Consider the following 19,146-nt stretch of genomic DNA (forward strand, 5'->3'; position numbering starts at 1 on the left):
CCTATCGAAGTGCGGCACAGCTGGCCAAGCACAGGTCTTTGGAGACGGGCAAGCAGGGTGCCCCCTCCAGGCTCCCCCCCTTCCCTTCTTGCCAGTCCAGTCTGCCCAAGACTCCAACTGGATCATCAACACCTCTCAGCATTTACAACACTTACTTCCCCTCAAGAAATTAGAGCACAGCTTGATGGCAATTTTCATGGAAATTTTAATAGAAGAGTATGAGAATCACTCTTAATTCCGAAAATCAAAAGGTCAGAGTTACTAAAAGTCCTTCTAGACTGAATGTCCATGTCCCCTCAAAATTCCTATGCTGACATATAACCCCCAAAGGGATGGTGTTAGAAGGTGGGGCCTTTGGGAGGTGATCAGGTCATGAGGGTGGACCCCTCATAAATGGGATTAGTGCCCTTACAAAAGGGGCCCCCAAAGTGGGAACGGGGCTGCCTGTGAAGCAGGAGTGGGCCCTCACCACACAGCATATCTGCTACAGACTTGATCTTGGACTTCCGCCTTCCACAACTGTGAGAAATCTACATCCACTGTTTATAAGCCATTCAGTCTACAGTATTTTGTTACAGCAGCCGGAACAGATGAACGCACAGACTCACTGCTGTTCAGAATAACCACTCACATGCAGTATCCCTGGGTTGGCAGTTTATTTTTTTAAAAAAACCAAAAAACCCGGTTATCTTATTTTCTTCCTTGTCCATCATTTTTCTTAACAGAACAAGTTATGAAAAAATGGGGAGGGGGGGTTACGTTATCTTTGCAGACTGACGTATTTGCGGAGGACCCGTGGAGAATAACAATGATTCACAAGCTCCCAGGTTTACTCCTGAATCAGGCGAAGAGCAGAGGACAACACAAGAAAGAATTTTGTTTACAACAATCTCGTAATGCGACATTGATTATGACAGTAGTGGTTACGATTATGTTCACGATAGGATCTTCCTTGCCCAAACACCAGACACGCTAAAAATCACTTGGCTGCTTACAAACTGGAGGAACCAGCGCAAGCAGACATCTGAAGAGTGGGAACCTGAACGGGTAAGGCTTCTCTGGTGGTGAGACTCTGACACCAGTGGCTCCTCGCCCCGGGGCCACCTTCCCTCACTTCGAGTCCTGGTCTTTCGTTTCATCTAAGAGGGCGGAGCGGATCCCCAGCTTTTTCAGTTCTTCTACCAGGTCCCCATTCTGGTGCATCTGCAGGAGAATGTCACAGCCCCCCACGAACTCGCCGTTGAGGTACACTTGCGGGATGGTGGGCCAGTTGGAGTAGTCTTTAATGCCTACGGGGAGAGAGCATTGAAGGGTCATTGGAAGGCTCAAAGATGAAGCTGCAGGACGATACGTCTCCCTGCTCTGAGCAGAACACCCCGTGTCCCTCCCTTGCTCCCCATCCCTGGGGACAGCGTAAGCTTTAGAGTCCAATGAACCGCTGTTTAAACCTTGACTCTTTGGGACTTCCCTCATGGTCCGGTGGCTAAGACTCTGAGCTCCTAAGGCAGAGGGCCAGAGTTCAAGGGTTGCCACAGGCTGCAACTAAGACCCAGCACAGCCAAGTAAATAAATAACAAAACAAACAAACAAACAAACTCTGACTCTTCCAATTATAAACTGAGAGGCCTCCATCCTCTGTTTCTACCTTCATCCCACAAAGTTTTTACGAGAATCGGGTAAGGAAAACTCTCATAAATGACCTGACTCACGACTGGCCCTGGATAATGGCAGAGAACTTGATTAGTTAATGCAAGTCACAGAAGATACACAAAGTGATATTCCTCATGCTTGTGCCAGCCATGTTTTCAGCAAAATAAAAAGAGAAATGCCACAACTTGGATTCCATGTGGACGACTGAACGAGGGCCCATCACAGTGACTCCCTGGCAGACTGGGCAGCCCCCACCTAATGCTCTGCACACCTGTCTTGGTTGCTGAAGTAAAACACTGAGTCACTGGTTTTTATCTTTAATGATTCTCTTACTGGAGCAAAAATCTCTCTACTGTGTCTACAGACTATGGCCTTGGCCCTATTCAGCCCCTCAGATGGGACAGCTGAGCTGGTTCAGCCCAGAATCCGTAGGGACTGAGGAAAATGAAGGGAGGGCCCAGGGCTCACAAAGGCCCGTGTCCTGGGCCAGGCACAGGGCCACAGGCTGAGCGAGACCCGCTCCCTGCACCAAGAGACAAAGACAGTGGCTCCGAGGACACACCTAGATGAAGCACCTCCTGGGACAGGGCAGCCATCTGATGATTCTGTTCAGAGCTGGGCCACGAGGGTGATGCTTATGAGAGAAATGTGGTTTCAATCTTAAGACATTAAAAAAAAAAAAAAAAACACTTTTCTGAATTCCTCATCTTTTACTTTCTTTTTGACTCAGAGCCTGAGATTGAAGTGTACTTTTTTAAACATACAAATAAATGAAACAGAAAAGTCAACAGATTCTTCAAGCAAAAGACCATATTATGCAAATGTTAGAAATCGGTCAAGTGGTGGTTTTTATGTAAACAAACGCTACAAAACCTTTTGCTTGATGCCTCATCATTTATCATCAGATGTGTTTGACCAAATAAGATGGCCAATATGAGTTATTTTACAAATAACAGTCCCAAGATACCCTGTTTTTCTCAGTCACTGCCTTCTTAAAAAAAAAAAAAAAAAAACCAGCAACTTTGCTCGCCAGGACAGCCCTAGAAGGTCGCCCGCTGGAGAGTTTTATCTTTCTTCTGCAGACAGACTTCAAGGATGAAGAAATGGTTACAATATTATAGGCTCTGAAAAGTTCACTTCAAAGCTACTCTGGGTTTCTGTTTTTTAAAAAAAAGTCAGCTGGAGGTTTGGAGATTATCCATAAAGGGCAAATTCCGTGAACCATCAGAATGTCTTTAAACTGGAATACTCTGAAAAATTCAGGGTTTTCATCGCTCTGATGTTTGGTACTACATAAATAATTACTTGGCATGTAAGTTGCATGTTTTGGATTTTTTTTTAAACTCTATCCTCAAACACAAAAAGACTATCAGAATTTACTTATGTTTCCAATAAGTCATCTTTTTTTACTTTATGATGGGGGGATTAAGAAACATTTAATATGAACTTTTTACCTCTTCTAAACTTTCTTAAACATCTTTTACATTTATGTACACAAGCCATTTATCTGCACAACACTATGAGTTTTTTTTCCAATTAATAATACACGCATTAAGCTTTCCATGGCAATAAATATCTACTGATTCTTTTGGTGAGCGTCTGTAACATTTTTTTTTTTCTGCAGTGCCTTGCAGCACGCGGGATCTGTTTCCTGACCAGGAACTGAACCTAGGCCCCCTGCGTTGGGAGTGTAGTCTTAAATCACTGGACCGTCAAGGAAATCCCAGGGCCTACAATTTTTGAAACACTCCAAAGGTAAAAAAATTTGCCCTCTGAAGGCCACCCAAAACCACATGTTTAATGCTAAAAAGTATGATGTTTTAAAATAAAACCTTTGTTGAGTAAAAGAATGATTTGCTTTCATCAGTTATTTTTATACTCAACCATGGTTGTACCATGCTCAACCAAAGCATCAGGCTTGTCCCATTCACTGAATATTATGTCCCTGCAGACCATGTATCCCAACTACACGGAAGGAAGGGAATCCATTCTTACCACCAAAACTGCCAAAACAAGTAGGCTTTCGGACCACTCTGAATATCCAACACAGTCACGTGCAAGGGAGACTGATTCCTTGCAAACCCCATGGCCTGTGACTGTCCTGATCACTTACACTTCGAGAACTCAGAAGAACCCACCTCAGAGCACAGGATGGCACTGTGATAGCACCCAAGGTGCCCACAGTGCTGGCAGTTTATCATAATTAAACTTACCTGCTTCTTTCATTTTTAGATTATCAAGTGTTGTGGGTGGCTGATGTCAAAGCAAAGCTCTGATATCTTTCCTAAAAACTATGCCATTTTCCATGTTTTAAAAAGTCTGATTACAAGTTTAAATATTAAAGGAAATACCCAACTGCTTCCTAGAAAGTGAAGTGAGAAACTCCCGAAAATAAAAGACTATGAAGCATAAATTGGAAACTAAAATTCTATCAAGTCACAGTCAATTGTTTAAGTATGGCTGATTTTCTTCACCCTTTAAATTTTCGGTAACTACAATGTAAGTGTCAATATAAGTGTAGTTCTTGCATCTATCGCTTGGAATAACTCAGAATCAGAGAGCATTTCTTAAAAAATTAGAAAATCATAGCCAAGAATGGATCTTAATGACAACCATAGTTTATAAATGATAAAATGTGATTCTGTCCGTGACAGAAAATGCTGAATGCAAAGTTATATAACAGGTAAAACCAGGACTGGGACTTAGGAGTCTCTTACAAAATCAGTTCTACATACACCCACTGTTCCACCAAAGATTTTAATATTCCAAAGTATCAAGTCAGAGGGAAGAAAATGTTCTGGAAAATTCCCTTCCAGAACTTTCAAAAGGTGCTTCTAAAATTCTTGACATTTCAGAACACTGGACGTAATTGCTGCTTTGGACAATCAATCATAAGAGCACTGTGATTATAGTTTTCTTTTTTCCCGTGGATTTTCAGGACACGAGCTTCAGAATCTGACGCAGGTTAATTCCAATTCTGCCAGTTAGGGGACTCTACTCCTAGCCGAGGCTACGTCACCTCCTCTGGAGTCACGTAGTTCTCCACATTCCCTAACTTAAGAGTATGTTACAGCTGCTTGAGATACTGTGAGCTAAAAGCATGGAAATTAGCAGAGCTTCAAGAAAGGAGAAGTAAATCACAGTGCCAAGAAGGAACCTGGAGGAGGAACTGGCAACCCGCTCCAGTATTCTTGCCTGGGAAATTCCACCATCAGAGCAGTCTGGTGGGCTACAGTCCATAGGGTCGCAAAGAGTCGGACACGACTGAGCGGCTAAACAGGCACGAGAGGGAACAAGGCGTTGGTCTAGGGGTCAGCCTGGCTTGTAAATGCAGCCTCAGGTAAGTCGAATCTCTTAGCCTCAGTTTCCTTTTCTGCAAAATGGGAATAACTCTGCCTCACAGATTTATTATGAAGATTAAATAAGTTAAAATTGGTGAAATGAATTAAGCTCCCACAGTGCCAGGTGCAATGTGGCTACTCTCTCCATGTCAATATCCTCTACCCCCCTCACAGTAATGCTCTGCTGACAATATATGCAATGGGGCAAACAGAGGGAAAGAATGCAGGGAAAACGCCAATGAAGTATGCCACGCAGTAACAAAAACACCATTTACTGAGCGAGGGGTTCCTGAGTTTCAGACTCTTTACATTTTTCACACATCTAATCTCATTTCATCTTTACAGAGGTATGCATAACTATCCTTATTTTACAGATAAAGAAATAAGGGCTCTTAGGTTAAATAACTTAACCGATGTCACAGAGCTAGCATATGGTGGAGCCAGAATTTGCATCCAGGTGCCTGGGAGTCCAAAGGCCAGGTTCTTGATTACCAGAGGTGGCCTCTGGCTGGGGGCTGGCATCGGTCACTCCTGCCCACCTGTGAGCCCCACCTGCATGACACACAGATCTGCAACCCATGGGACTGCTTCACATTTTGAACATTTATATACACACATGACATTAAGTCACAATTACCTTTTTGCAACTGGTTGTTGTTTAGTCACTAAGTCAAGCCTGACTCTTTTTCGACCCCACGGACCATAGCCTGCCAGGCTCCTCTGTCCGTGAGATTTCCCAGGCAAGAATACTGGAGCAGGTTGCCATTTCCTTCTCTAGGGGATCTTCCCAATCCAGGGACTGAACCGTGTCTCCTGCATTGGCAGGTGGATTCTTTACCACTGTGCCACCTTTTTGGCTAAACATTGTCTTTTCTGAGATTCAGTCAGATTAAATACATCTATATCTAATTAATTTTTTAACCATAGCTTAGTTTCCCATCACATGACACAGCTGCCTTCTTCAGTCTGCTGCTAAGAGACCAAGATCCTTTCTTGCCCACTTTTCATTACTACAGAGAAGTTGCACATCCTTACAGGAGTCGCCCAGTTCACAGGCAGGGGACGGTCTCTCCAGCCCAAAGGGTGGCAAATCACAGCCTTCGGGCCAAATCCGCGCCAATCCCTTGTTTTTTTTTTTCTTTAATATGGAACACTTCACGAATTTGCGTGTCATCCTTGCACAGGGGCCATGCTAATCTTCTCTGTATCGTTCCAATTTTAGTATATGTGCTGCCGAAGCGAGCACAATCCCTTGTTTTTATAAATAAAGTTTTATTGGAACTCGCCTCACTCATTCGTCTACGCGTCGTCCCTGGCTGCTGTAACAGCAGAGCTGAACAGGTGCCAACAGAGACCGCTGGGCCCCAAAGCCCAAAGTATTTACACTCTGGCTCTTCACAAAGGAAGCTTGTCGATACCTGCTGTAGACTAAATACCCGGGAGGGAAACAGATGGGTCTTCAGGTCGGTTCACCTTCAACCTGCCTGGGTACTGAGAGTTTCTCCTCCAGAGGGCGGGCACATGTTATCTCCCTGTCTGCAGCATACAACCCGCCCTCCATAGACACGTACGCACACTCCTGATCTGACTTCTTGCTAACATCATAGCTTTACTACGGCCTTCAAGTCCTTGACACTGGAGAGGCTGAGCGTCTTTTCAAATGCTTAAGAACCATTCCACAAAGGATGATGGTTATTCGTTCAACAGACACTGCTCTCGATGAGGAATACAAGAGCGATCTGAATAGGTAGAAATTCCAGTGTCTGTAATGTTTTTACGAGCATGGAATAGAGTTTATGATAAAATGATAAAGAAAAGAAGCAGTTTTCCTTGAGACGCTCACTGAAAGCTCGCTTTGTATAAGCAACACACACAGTGCTCTGGGAGTCACCAGACACATTCCCCGCTCTCAGGAGGGCAAAATGCTATATACAGACATGTGTGATCTCAACTCTACTAAAAAATAAAAAACTGTTAGAAGCTAGATCCAAATGTTAATAATAGTGGTTTACGGTTTCTACCAGAATTACAGGGGGTTTTCATTTGCTTTAGGTTTTCAACATCGTTTTTCAAGTTTCTTCCATGAGCACAAGTTTCTTTTGCAATTGAAAGTAAAGATTAGTCTTTGTTAAGACCAGGAGTGGGATATGGTGACATCTACCCGCTGGGACCCTATCCCTTTGGGTTCCGCTGTGGTTGTCTTCGATGTGTGCTCCGGGTTTTAAAAAAGGAAAAAAACCTTGAGGAAGGACCAAGGGCAAAGCTGCCTCACAGTCACCCTGGTTCCTTGGGCCTCAGGGCTCAGCCTGACACCTCTGGGCGTCATACTCCACGGACCCAGTGCTCTGAGGGTCTTCCTCCAGCTTGGGCCCTTTGTAAAAGCTCAGCCTCCTCTGGCACAAGAAAGCAGGAAAGGCCAGTTTTGCAGGAGTCCCTCTCCTGTTGTGGTTTTCATTCTGTCTGCCCTTTAGGGAAAGACCGAAGGCAGGAGGAGAAGGGGACGACAGAGAATGAGCTGGTTGGATGGCATCACCGACTGGAAGGATATGAGTTTGCATAAGCTCCGGGAGTTGGTGATGGACAGGCAAGCCTGGCGTGCTGCAGTCCGCGGGGTCGCAAAGAGTCGGACACGACTGAGCAACTGAACTGAACTGAACTCGCCTGTTACTAGAAGTGACCTTGGGTCTAGGAAAGGCGCACAGGCATATCCTTGGTTGTCAAAAGCAAGCATCAGACAGCCTGTCAGTCTCTTGCGGTAAACTCAAAGCTGTGGCAAGCAAAAAGATGGAGTCTTCAAGTTTCAAAGCCTCACCCAGGCTAAACTAATCCCCACTGTAAAAACTGGCTTACACTGCCCTGCCTTAAGCCTGGAGGTTAAGACTTACACTAATGCTTACTTTTCCAGGCAACGAAAGACCCGTATTATGTTCAATATACATGTAACACACTTACTAACTAAATTAATGGTCTGATGCAGGTCAACGGTCAAGAAATTTAAGGATTAAATTCCTGCTGCTATTGTTTGAACACTTAAGAACGGAAGACTGAAAGTCAGCCACAGAAGTGCTCTTAGCAAAAACACGCTCACTCCTGCTCTTACTTTCAGTTCACTGGCCAGGCTGCAGTATGGCCTACCTCTGGCTCTGTTTAAAAACATTTTTCTTTTAATTGAAGTATAGTGGATGCATAATGTTTCAGGTATACAGCAAAGGGATTCAGTTATACCATCCACTGGTTATATTCAACAGGAGAACTGAAAGTCACAAACCAGAGGCTCTCAAAACTTTATGCTAAGCAAGATATCAACAACACAACTTTTTACTAAGGGCCATGGTGGCGAGGCAAGGTCCCAGCTGAGAGACTGCAGTTACTCCTATCTTATCTTACAAGCAGAGACACCCTGCTGCTGGATGAAGACTGTAGCTCACCCTGTATGTGAAAAAAGCCAGCCACTTGGTAGCATTCCAGTAGACCAGGAAGACAAAAGGACTGTGGGCATAATACACGGTAATATTACTTTTTTTATTTTTAGTCGATCAGTTGGGTCTGACTCTTTGGGATCCCATACCACCTGGTAACGCTAACCTGCCTTCACTCCTCATTTCCACCCACCAAAACCAAGAGTTCTACAGGGATTAGATAACATGGAGAAAAATACTTTTAAAGTCATAAAGTGCTAATAATAAAACAGCTACCATTTAGTGGGTACCTTCTCTGTGCTAGGTGAGATGACGGACACTTTCTAAAAGTTTTCCTTTCTCTTTGTTCCTCACAAAAACTTTGGCACATGTGGTTTCATTATCCTCATATTATTGAAAAGGAAAATGCAGTTTTGTGACTTGCTTCAGGCTGCAGAATGGATTGGCCAAAGGATTCTAACCTGAAGCCTTTCCCTGACACCAGTCTGTCTCGTCCATGTTGGAATGACTATGATGGACAACTTCAAATGCAGAACAGCAAAATACAGAATTCTGCACGGAGACTACCATAGAACTTGGTGCCTTAAAACTCTCTCTAGAACACTGTCACTAAACAACCTCAGGAAGACTCAGGGAGAACTCAGTTACTGAAAGTCTAACTGGAATGCCACCCTTCAGCGGGTACAGGGACAGTCCCCCCATTTCTCTGCCAACCCCCATCCATCCCAGCCAAAGGGCAGGCCTAGTTTTCCAGGCAAGAATACTGGAATGGGTTGCCATTCCCTTCTCCAGTCCTCCTACTCAGCTCACATGAAACAGAAGAACGCAGGTAAGGTTCACAGCAGGAGACTCAACAGCAAAGATGCTAATTAACTGTCAGGGCCCTCCTCCCTCCCTCCTGAGCCAGTGACAAGTCACAGACTGCAGAGTCTGCCCCAGACCCTGACTGGCTCCTGGAGCTGCCAGTTTGAGTTAGCTAGGGCTCAGGAGTCATTCCTTGTCCCACTCCCCATAAACCTCTCTAAGATATCCTATCCCCCACAAATCTCCCTCATCCTTGAGTATCTGAAAATAAATTTTCATGTCTTTTTCTCCCACAGCAGCAGATGTCAGCTAAGTCCACTCCAAATGCTGAGTCAAGCCCCTCCTTGTAAGCAAGGACAGAGGACGGTCCCTGACCACGCCCATCCCCCAGCCTTGAGGCACGACAGACCAATCTCTGAACCCCCGAGCCGCAGAAAAGGGCAACCTCGGCCCTTCTCGCACCATCAACAGCACCTGCTCCTTATCCACGGGACAGGCCACTCCCTCAAATTGCCCCCAAGTGCCTATTTCTTAGGGCCTCTTCCTGTATCCCTTTGCCCCACTTCCCCACTCCTGCAGAGCTGGGGGTCGGGCTGCTGACCATGTTCCTTGGACTCAGCCGAGGCGAACTCGCCCCGAAACGCCTACTGTAGCTCAGAGTGAGGATCGGAGAACCGCTAGGACTTAAGCCCCCTGCTCAGGATGGCCCAGAGCCCCAGATCTTCAAAACCCAGTTCCAAGTCTATCATGCCCCCACCCTAGATCCTCTAATGCGGTGTGGAAACCCGTTCCCTAACCCCTCAACCCCTGGAGCCCCCTCCCTGCCCAAGGGAGGCCGCCCCCCAGCCCCGCCCGGAGCCGGCCCTGACCTTGTCGGAGCTGAGGGTCGTCCAGCACGTTGTAGGCCGCGTAGTCGCGGACGCCGTGCAGCCGCAGGATCTGCACCACGGCGTTGCTGAAGCCGCACTGGGGCTGCTCCGGCGTCCCCTTGAGGAAGACCACCACCTTGTCCTTCTTCACCAACGCGTCCAGGTGCTCCGAAGAGCCGCTGCCGCCCGAGCCTGCCGCCCGCACGCCCGGGCCCCGGAGGCCGCCACCTGCGCCGCGCCCCCAGCGGAGCAGAGCCGTCGCCGCCGCCGCCGCCGCCCGGCCCAGGGACCCGCTCATCCCCGCACGGTGGCCGCAGCCCTCGACCGCCGGCGACCTGGGCAAGCCAGCCGGAGCCTTCCCGGGGCTCGGCCCGCGGCGGCTCGGCCCACCCCCCGGAGGCCCTCATTGGGCCGGCTCCGAATAGCTCTCCATGATTGGGGAGCGCTGGCCCGCAATTACTTGATTCTACCAATCAGATTGCTCGTCCCGCCCCGACAGGGTGAAGGCGGTCCTTACGTCTGAGCCTCCACCCACCCCCTTACCATTGGCCGTCGGCAACCGCTTCGTCAGTTGATTGGAGAAAGTGGATGTCCATCAGGGTCACGACGTTCTCGCGGTAAGGAGAGGCGAAATCGGAAAGACGACTTCCCTCCGAAGGGTAGACGGGCCTGCTGGGATACTGCGGGAGGACTGGGTCAGGCGCTGGGCGGGGTTTACGCAGCACCGCGGAACGCCGGGAAGGGGTCACGTCCAGATGAGGGTTCCGGTTCCGGTGCAGACGGCGGCAGCGGCGTTGCCACGGCAGTTCGGTCGGCCGGTACCTGGATGGTGAGCTCGCGGTGTTGGAGGGGCTGGAGTTGGCCTCGGTCCTGCGTTGTCCGCTTAGGTGAGCTGCCGGAGCTTCTGTTGGGGAGCGAGGGCCGCGCGGGCCTCTGGCGGCCCGGGCGAGGTCGGGGTTACGAGGTCGGGGCGCGCGGGGCCTGAGTCCCAGCCCTCCGGCTGTCCCGCTGCCCACGTGGGAGACCCAGACCCTTTCTCGCTTCTGCACCTCGATTATTTCATGAAAATAGCTTTTGGTTTTTAAAGTTCACGAGGCGCTCTCGTCTGTGTGGTCGGGGCTTCGCTGACTTTTCCAGCCTACTTAAGCCCTTGGGCCTGGGCCCCAGGAAAGGCGTGTTGAATGGGAAATTTAAGGAAGGAATTGGTTCGTTCGAGAAAAGTTTTCCGAGCAGCTGCTGCGTGCAAGGCACGGCGCCGGGGCGAGACGTCCAGTGAGACCTGTGCCCAAAGGTTGACAAATGAGAGGCGGGCACAAAGCAATGTGGGGGGAGGGAAAGGAAGCCCCCCGGGGCCCACCGCTTTGTCCATTCTTCATTGTGCTTATCACACCTTGTCGTGCATCATTAGCTTGTTTGTTGCCTTCCCTTCCAGACCCTCGACTTCATTCACCGCTGCATTTTCAGCTTGTAGGACGGGTGCTCACGTTGGTGACAATAGTGACCCCCGAAGAGCGGGGCTCCGTGAAATCGCCACGTGATCTGTAGTCTCGGCGTCGCCCTGGGTTGATGGTACCCTGGAGCATCCCAGACTTGCAGAGAAAGCATCCTCCAGAGGAAGCTGAGGCATGACTGCTCAAGGGCCGGCAGTGCCATGTGCAATTTTCCTCTGATAGTTCCCAGTGCTGTTGCCACGGCGACAGTGGCTGTGCCATGTCATTGTCTATCAACCGACAGGAAGAGAAACTTTGGCAGTCAGATATTGTTTAACAGATGAAGTGGTTTCTGTTGGACACTTAAGTACTGCTACAAATTACCTTTCTTTTTTTTTTTTTTTAACCCTAAGTATTTTAAAAGTTGTGGCTGGAGGTGACCTCGTTCTGCATTCAAGGTTAAAAATCTGAAAATTAGTATATGTGCTCTCAGCAAGAGTATCTTGTAAATAATCATTCAGCATAAAACTTGAGCCCCTGAAGCTGAAAATTAAACTCAAGACTTTGCTGAGAAATGCTCCCCATTAATGTTAAATAAATAGACATATTTATTTAATCCCCCTTCGATGTTATTGATGTTTAGTACTTGACTAATGTGGGACCCACGATTGATCAGCTTCTTAAAGAATCCTTTTTTCTCCCCCAGAGCCATTGATTCCAGGTAAATCAGAGGAACAGACATCATGAACAGAAATGATACAGGAAGTGATGTAATGCAGAAGTTTAACTGTTGTTCCAGAAGTCCAGCATCTGTGGCACATAACATTAGGGACTGTATCATTTACAAGGTCATATAACTTTTACTCATATTGGGTTGGCCAGAAAGTTCATTCGGTTTCCCTGTAGGCTGAGAGAACCGGCACGAACTTTCTGGCCAACCCAATACTTAACAGTAATTTTTTTTTTTTTTAGATAAATATTGACAATTTGTTCCAGAAAACCTAAATTGTTCATTGCCTTCTCTAAGCTGCCTGATTCTCTTGTGTTCACTGTAATAGGGAGAAGAATTTGCAAACCGATTATGTGAAGGTCCGAAATGTAAAACTGGGTCATGGAGAGTAGCCTGTCGTTTACCTGGTGTGTAATACTGGCTTTGCCAGTACAATTGACAGACATTTTATTAAATTGAGAATATAGCTGTCATTAAAGACTAAGAATAATCCTTGAGCAGGAAGAATATGAACCCTGTGTTTTCCAAACTTATGATAGAGTTGCCGGGTACAGTCAAGTATGGTGAGACCGTCCGTGAAAGGCAAGGATATGGAAAAGCAAGCGGGGGTTCTTTCAAAGAGCTAAGTGGAATGGCTTTGATAGGATGATGAAGGAAAAGAGATCATGTGTCTAGACCAAAGAAATTGAAGCAATACACCTAAATTTAAGTTTTTAATAAAGTAACCTAAAATATAAAATGTTGTATGTGTTGAATATAGTCCTTTTTGTCTTTGACTTAAAACCACTCATCAGGTGTTGGCACCAAACATCAGTGATTTAAAGAATCAAAGAAAATAGTATTCAAAATACTTCATTCAAAGCACCAGCCTCTTGTATATAACTTGGCATCTGAATTAACCGCTTTCTCACTAGAGACTCTGTAGTGAATCTATGACAAAAATACACTTCTTAAACAGTTGTTAGGAGTCTGCATTTATATGCAAGTGCGTTTGGGTGTTCTGAACAGGGACGTCACCCTTTATCAGTTTGTGATCTCTCCTTTGTGGACATTAACAGGGAGGTGGGGGTGGGAAGTACCGGAAACTTAGGAGAATCCTGGGATTTGGGTCACAAAGTGTAATTGACCCCAAACTAAATAATCCTGCTATGTAAACATGCTGACTCAGGCATCCTAAAAATGTTTTTCTTCCCCGTGCTTATTTATAGATAAGGCTTTACTACATGTAGTAAAATTTCTCCTTTCTACCCACTCCGGAAGCAAATGCACCGGTTGAACCCATAGTTAAAACCTTACAAATTTGACATCGTTTCTTCCTATATATCAGCCCTAAACAAAAAGTCAGGATTATCCAGCCTAAAGATGAAACTTTATTTGAACAGTCAGTGTGTCGGTGTTTTCGTACCCTAACTTCAGTCCTGAGGTTCATGCCGCATTCTGGCAGCGTGTGGTTATTTTGCATAGGACACATGACCCAGAAACGTCCAGTAGGTCCAAGCTGGCCAGAGCATTCTGTAAGTGTCATTTTAAGAGAAAAGTGGCTGCTTGTGTTGCAGGATGGGTGGGGCCACCAGACATTCCTGAACTACAGTAGCATTTGAGACCCAGGTTTCCGCGGACCTGAGCTGGAACCCGAGACCTTTCTCCGTGATGACCTTAGCTATTAAGTCATTTTAGAGCGTCACTGCAATCCTGGAATTAACTTGATTCCCTAAAAATAAGTGTGAGAAAATGTGCGGCAGTGCCCAGCCTCCTGAGAGGAGTTTTGCTCACTCGTAAGGCAGAGATAGAAATGCCTTTGCAACCTTGACTACCTCTATCTGACAAGGCAGCTGGGTTTATAAATACTTCTCTGGCCATGGGAGTGGCCTCGGTTTTGCTAATCTCAGTTTCTCACATCATGTGGGCTCAGCTTAGAGGCAGGAAAGGAGGCTCTGTTCAGGCCCCGCCTCGACTCTGCCGCAGAGGTCCTGCTCTCCTCATCTGGGTAAAATGAAGAAAAATGCTGTAAATTGAGTTCAGTCTAAAGCAAACTGTGGGAGATTCAAGTGAAAATGGATCCTTGAAGAAGCTTTTATGAAAGCCTGGGTGTCACAGCAGAACCTGATTCTGTTCTGGGGTTTGGGATGTAGAGTGTGGGGTCTGGCTTCTAGTCATGAGCATCTCTAACGAGCTTATTGGGATTGTCCCTGGAATTTCCTGCCCCTCACATCTTACCCCTTACTTGATTTGTGAAAAATATATATTTGTGACATTTGCAAAGTTCAGTTCAGTTGCTCAGTTGTGTCTGACTCTTTGCGACCCTATGGACTGCAGCACGCCAGGCCTCCCTGTCCATCACCAACTCCTGGAGTTTACCCAAACTCATGTCCATTGAGTCAGTGATGCCATCCAACTATATCATCCTCTGTCATCCCCTTCTGCCCTCAATCTTTCCCAGCATCGGGGTCTTTTCAAATGAGTCAGCTCTTCACATCAGGTGGCCAAAGGATTGGAGTTTCAGCTTCAACATCAGTCCTTTCAATGAACACTCAGGACTGATCTCCTTTAGGATGGACTGGTTGGATCTCCTTGCAGTCCATGGGACTCTCAAAAGTCTTCTCCAACACCACAGTTCAAAAGCATCAATTCTTTGGCGCTCAGCTTTCTTTATGGTCCAACTCTCACATCCATCCATGACTACTGGAAAAACATAGCCTTGACTAGACGGACCTTTGTTGGCAGAGTAATGTCTCTGCTTTTAAATATGCTATCTAGGTTGGCCATAACTTTCCTTCCAAGGAGTAAGTGTCTTTTAATTTCATGGCTGCAATCACCATCTGCACTGATTTTGGAACCCCCAAAGTAAAGTCAGTCACTGTTTTCACTGTTTCCCCATCTATTTCCCATGAAGTGAAGGGACCGGATGCCATGATCTTAGTTTTCTGAATGTTGACCTTTTTTGTTGTTGTTTTCATTTTTAGTTCACTTTTTATTTTAATCAGATCTAGATATGCACATAGATTAAAGAACCAAGTAGGTTTTATAAGCTTTTTCATTAGGTGATAACGTTATCTCTTAGTTTCCTTGGTGCTTATCCCTGTATAAAGAGCTTATCTAATTAGCTGCTTTCTTAACTTTTAATGTTCAGGTGTCTGTTGCCCTCCCACTAAGAAAGATGAGGATTTAACTTCCTCCGCATACGCATGTCTCTTCTCATTCCTCTCTCATTCAGTTGTCTCATAAGGGTGGTTAGAGCAGTATTTCATGTTATTGTTGTTTTGTTCAGTTGCCCAGTTGGGTCGAGCTCTTTGTGATCCCATGGACTGCAGCACTCCAGGCCTCCAACAGGATCGTTATTAGCACCAGAGAAAACACACCTATTGTGCAAGGGGAAAACATGGCCTACTACATGGCCCTACGTGTCAGTAGCATTTATCTAGTCGTAATGACATGAAAGAGAGTAAAAGAGCTGGCTTAAAACTGAATGTTGAACTTGAAGCCAAATTTTTCACTCTCCTCTTTCACTTTCATCAAGAGGCTCTTTAGTTCCTCTTCATTTTCTGGCACAAGGGTGGTGTCTTTATATAAGGACTGCAGAGTTTTAATGAATTTCTTTGCATTCTCTTCCTCTGCTATTAGACATTTACCCCCAAAATACTGTTGTGTGTGTATAGCACGACAAACAGGTTTTGTGTACAGGAATTCATTTGAAACTTGCCTTAGACCTAGGATAATTGTTCTCGGGCATTTTAGCTCCTAAATTCTCTTTTTACTCTTTGTTAGTAACATCTTTTTGACAAACTTGAGCACTTCAGGTTCGTAAGTTTGCTTTGTTTTACATTCACAAGCATTTTTTTAAAAAAAATTTAATTCACAATTGTAGCAAAGTCAGTAAGTCTGACAGAAAATTAAACATTCCTGAATTATCTCCAAGATATGAGTATGTATTGGACACAAATGTCATTTTTATACTTTTTGAAACTAAAATGACAACAATTTCATTGCAAAACTCCGATTAAAAAGATAACCCATAGTTTTTCACTTCTGAAAGTTATGTTCCCTTTTATCCCCATGCTCCTTTCTCAGTGAAGACTGAACTCCCTGGCTACACATAGGCCTTTAAAATCAGACATCTGATGGACTTTTTCCTATTGAGAACCTTATTTCATTTCGAGGGAAAGAACCCAAATGATATCTCCTATAAGGCCATATTAAAAATTAAGTGTTAATCATAAAGCATGCTAAGACTTGAGTAAAAGGTGATAAAAGAATGGAATTCTGCTCAGCTGTTTAGTGAAACATTTTAATGTTTTTGATACGTCTCTTTCTTTACCAACAGGTAGATTCCATAACTCAAACTGTTACTACATTCCAGACTTCTGAGAAGGTACCTAGACCACAGAATTTCAACAGCAAGGAGCCAGGGCTGTTGTGTGTCGCGTGTTAGGACGATTTATCTGGTGGCAGGAGTCTGTGTCTCCCTCTGATAATCACTGAGCTCACAGCCAGACGAACACTGAGAACATTTTATTGTTTTCCTTTGAATGATGACTAAGATGTATTACCAAGGGCATAAGTACTCTTTATGTTGAGTCAGAATTTTACTTCATACTTCAGCCTTTGAGCCTTAATAATTCCATGCTTCAGAATTAAATCTTGCTCCCCTGGGAATCCATAGCTCTAGCCTCCTTCACCAGAGTAGCTAGCAAAGAACCCTAGTTTCTCGGAGTAGGGGAGTGGATTGGAAGTGGGATGACATTAACTGTTTATTTTCCTTTTGCAGGAAAAATAACAAGGATTTTAAATAATATTTTTTCTACTCTTATGGGCAGAAAAATTAGCCACTTGCTAATTCTAAACTTGACAGTTTTTGAAAGTGTAACCTACTGAGATAGAATTAATTTGATAATAAATTTCGGTGAGCCAGAGTTTTGGAACTTTAATAAAAAGACTATATTATTAACCAATTACACTCTGTAGAAAAAGAATATAATAAAGAAGGTGGGAGCATTCTGCGTAGGCTACACTTACAAAATTGGGTCACCAAGAGAATTTTGTATTGAAACTTTGAGGAGGGCTTCCCTGGTGGCTCAGAGATAAAGAACCTGCCTGCCAGTGCAGGAGACAGGGCTTCCATCCCTCATCCGGGAAGATCCCACAAGCCTCAGAGCAGCTAAAGCCATGCACCACAACTACTGCAGCCTGAGCGCCCTAGAGCCCGTGCCCCGCAACAAGAGAAGCCACCGCAAAGAGAAGCCCAAGCACCCCACCTGGACAGTAGCCCTCCCTCTCTGCAACTAGAGAAAAGCCCTTGAAGCACCAGCAGAGCCAAAAATTAAATAAATAAAACTATTAAAAAAAAATAAAGCCCTGAGGAGAAGGTGACATATTTGCAGGGCTTCTCCCCTCTCCAGACATCCAGATCTGTGCTCGGTCTAACTCTAAGCCTGTATGTCAGGCCAGTGGGTGAGCTGTTGCCTTGTTCATCTCTTCCTGCGGTGCAGCTGCGGCTCGGGGAGTTCACCCATACTGCAGGGGCCAGGGCCAAAACTGTCCTCCTACTTGAAGGGATTTTTGCTTATTGAAAAAGAACTCGTCAACTTTCAAAATCATTGTGTTTGAGAAACTTGGAGCATTTCCTAATGGGTCTCGGCCTTACCCCGCAAGGCAGGTAGGGGGCACTAGTCCATCTTCCCGGAAGCGGGGCAGCAAAAGCCAGTAAATGCTGTCCCTGTCAGAGCTCAGGAGTCTGGGAGCTGCCGGATTCTGGGAAGAGGCTGTTGGTTCCCTTCCAAGGCCTGTGCTTATTTTAGGGAACGGTAGACTTGCTTAGTTTTCTAATATTACAGCCACAACAGAATGGAAGTAAATCTGAAAGGTTAACACTAAACGCAGGAAGAACCCATGACTAACAGGAGAGTTTAAAAGCTGAGAAGGAGATGTTTGGGGATTTTTCTCTGGACAGCTGCATTCCAGGAGTGTTGGGTGTGAGTGGACATTCATGGTCTCACCTGTCACAATTCCTTGAGCGTTAGAGCCCCTGTGTAGTAATTCCAAGTCACCCAGACAAGAAAACGGTATTCCATGTGCTTTGCTTAAGAAGTCAAGGAAACATAGTGTCTGTTAGATTGCCAACAAAAAGTACACAGACTCATGGTCTAAGTGAGTTGTGTTAAAAAAAAAATTTCAGAGGCATGCTTTCTTTCCTCATTAATGCCAGATAAACAGTGTTATTCTATTCCTGTTATATTCTATACCTGTTATATATCTTGTATTAGTCCAGGATGATCTTAAAATTACTTAATATGTTTGATTAGGTGGTGAGGTATTGAATTATATTCGCATAAAGTTGGGTTTTCTGAACTGTGAATCACATGCTGGGCCTAAGAGCTCAGCTAGTCAGCCGTCCATAAAGCAGTTCTGCAAACGCTGGATACACTGTTAGAGGCATCAAAGGATGGAATCACTTCGCTGTCCTATCACCCTATTTCTCTACTTTTGGAGACCATGACCCTTCAGGGGCTTTGTATGTATCACAGTTTAGTTTTATGCCCCTCCCACCCCAACACACCTTCAGCTTCTAGTCCAATGGAACTCTTTTCCACCCTGGTCCTTCTGTGTGCACAATGTGTACTTTTTGAATGGAGAACCTGTGACATGGTAAACAACGTAGGACCATATCTCAAATCCCAAATTACCTGAGACTCACAGTACTGACCACAGGTGCCATAGGAGGGAGAGAACCATTCAACCATAGAGCTTGTGCTAAGCAGGATGCCCAGTGGAGTAAGATACGCCCACTCCCCTGGACCTCATCCTTACACAAGAATGTCACTAAGCACCAGCAAGGGGTGGGGCTGCCAGGCCCAGCACAGCAGGGCCTCAGAGAAAGTTAGTAGAGGGGATGGTGTTTGAACTGAG

At 45.5% G+C, this 19,146-nt stretch overlaps 1 protein-coding gene, 2 long non-coding RNA genes and 2 other non-coding genes across 6 annotated transcripts; 2 read left to right on the forward strand and 3 right to left on the reverse strand.

Annotated features, from left to right (window-relative positions):
• Positions 1 to 639: 639 nt before the first annotated feature.
• GLRX5 (glutaredoxin 5) lies at positions 640 to 10,456 on the reverse strand. Its single transcript, XM_081546700.1, has 2 exons — positions 10,084 to 10,456; positions 640 to 1,289 (listed from the first exon to the last, which is right to left on the reverse strand). The coding sequence occupies exons 1-2, from the start codon at positions 10,379 to 10,381 to the stop codon at positions 1,111 to 1,113; spliced, it is 477 nt and encodes a 158-aa protein (XP_081402826.1). The 5' UTR covers positions 10,382 to 10,456; the 3' UTR covers positions 640 to 1,110.
• On the reverse strand, positions 3,258 to 8,001 carry LOC145528389 (uncharacterized). The gene is made up of 3 exons (XR_014070370.1): positions 6,238 to 8,001; positions 5,989 to 6,114; positions 3,258 to 4,845 (listed from the first exon to the last, which is right to left on the reverse strand). It is a non-coding gene; the product is annotated as an uncharacterized LOC145528389 (long non-coding RNA).
• LOC145530786 (U6 spliceosomal RNA) lies at positions 6,131 to 6,237 on the reverse strand. Its single transcript, XR_014072078.1, has one exon. It is a non-coding gene; the product is annotated as a U6 spliceosomal RNA (small nuclear RNA).
• Positions 10,457 to 10,858: 402 nt separating the features above from the next.
• LOC145528388 (uncharacterized) lies at positions 10,859 to 12,982 on the forward strand. Of its 2 annotated transcripts, none has more exons than XR_014070368.1 (3): positions 10,859 to 10,970; positions 12,220 to 12,361; positions 12,572 to 12,982. It is a non-coding gene; the product is annotated as an uncharacterized LOC145528388 (long non-coding RNA). The 2 variants fall into 2 exon arrangements; XR_014070369.1 differs by having other exon boundaries at positions 12,220 to 12,234; positions 12,572 to 12,738.
• LOC145530723 (small Cajal body-specific RNA 13) lies at positions 11,620 to 11,894 on the forward strand. Its single transcript, XR_014072027.1, has one exon.
• Positions 12,983 to 19,146: the final 6,164 nt, after the last annotated feature.

The sequence above is a fragment of the Giraffa tippelskirchi genome, chromosome 12 (genome assembly GCF_054371585.1).
Source record: "Giraffa tippelskirchi isolate mGirTip1 chromosome 12, T2T-mGirTip1v1.2.pri, whole genome shotgun sequence".
NCBI classification, from domain to species: Eukaryota; Metazoa; Chordata; class Mammalia; order Artiodactyla; family Giraffidae; genus Giraffa; species Giraffa tippelskirchi.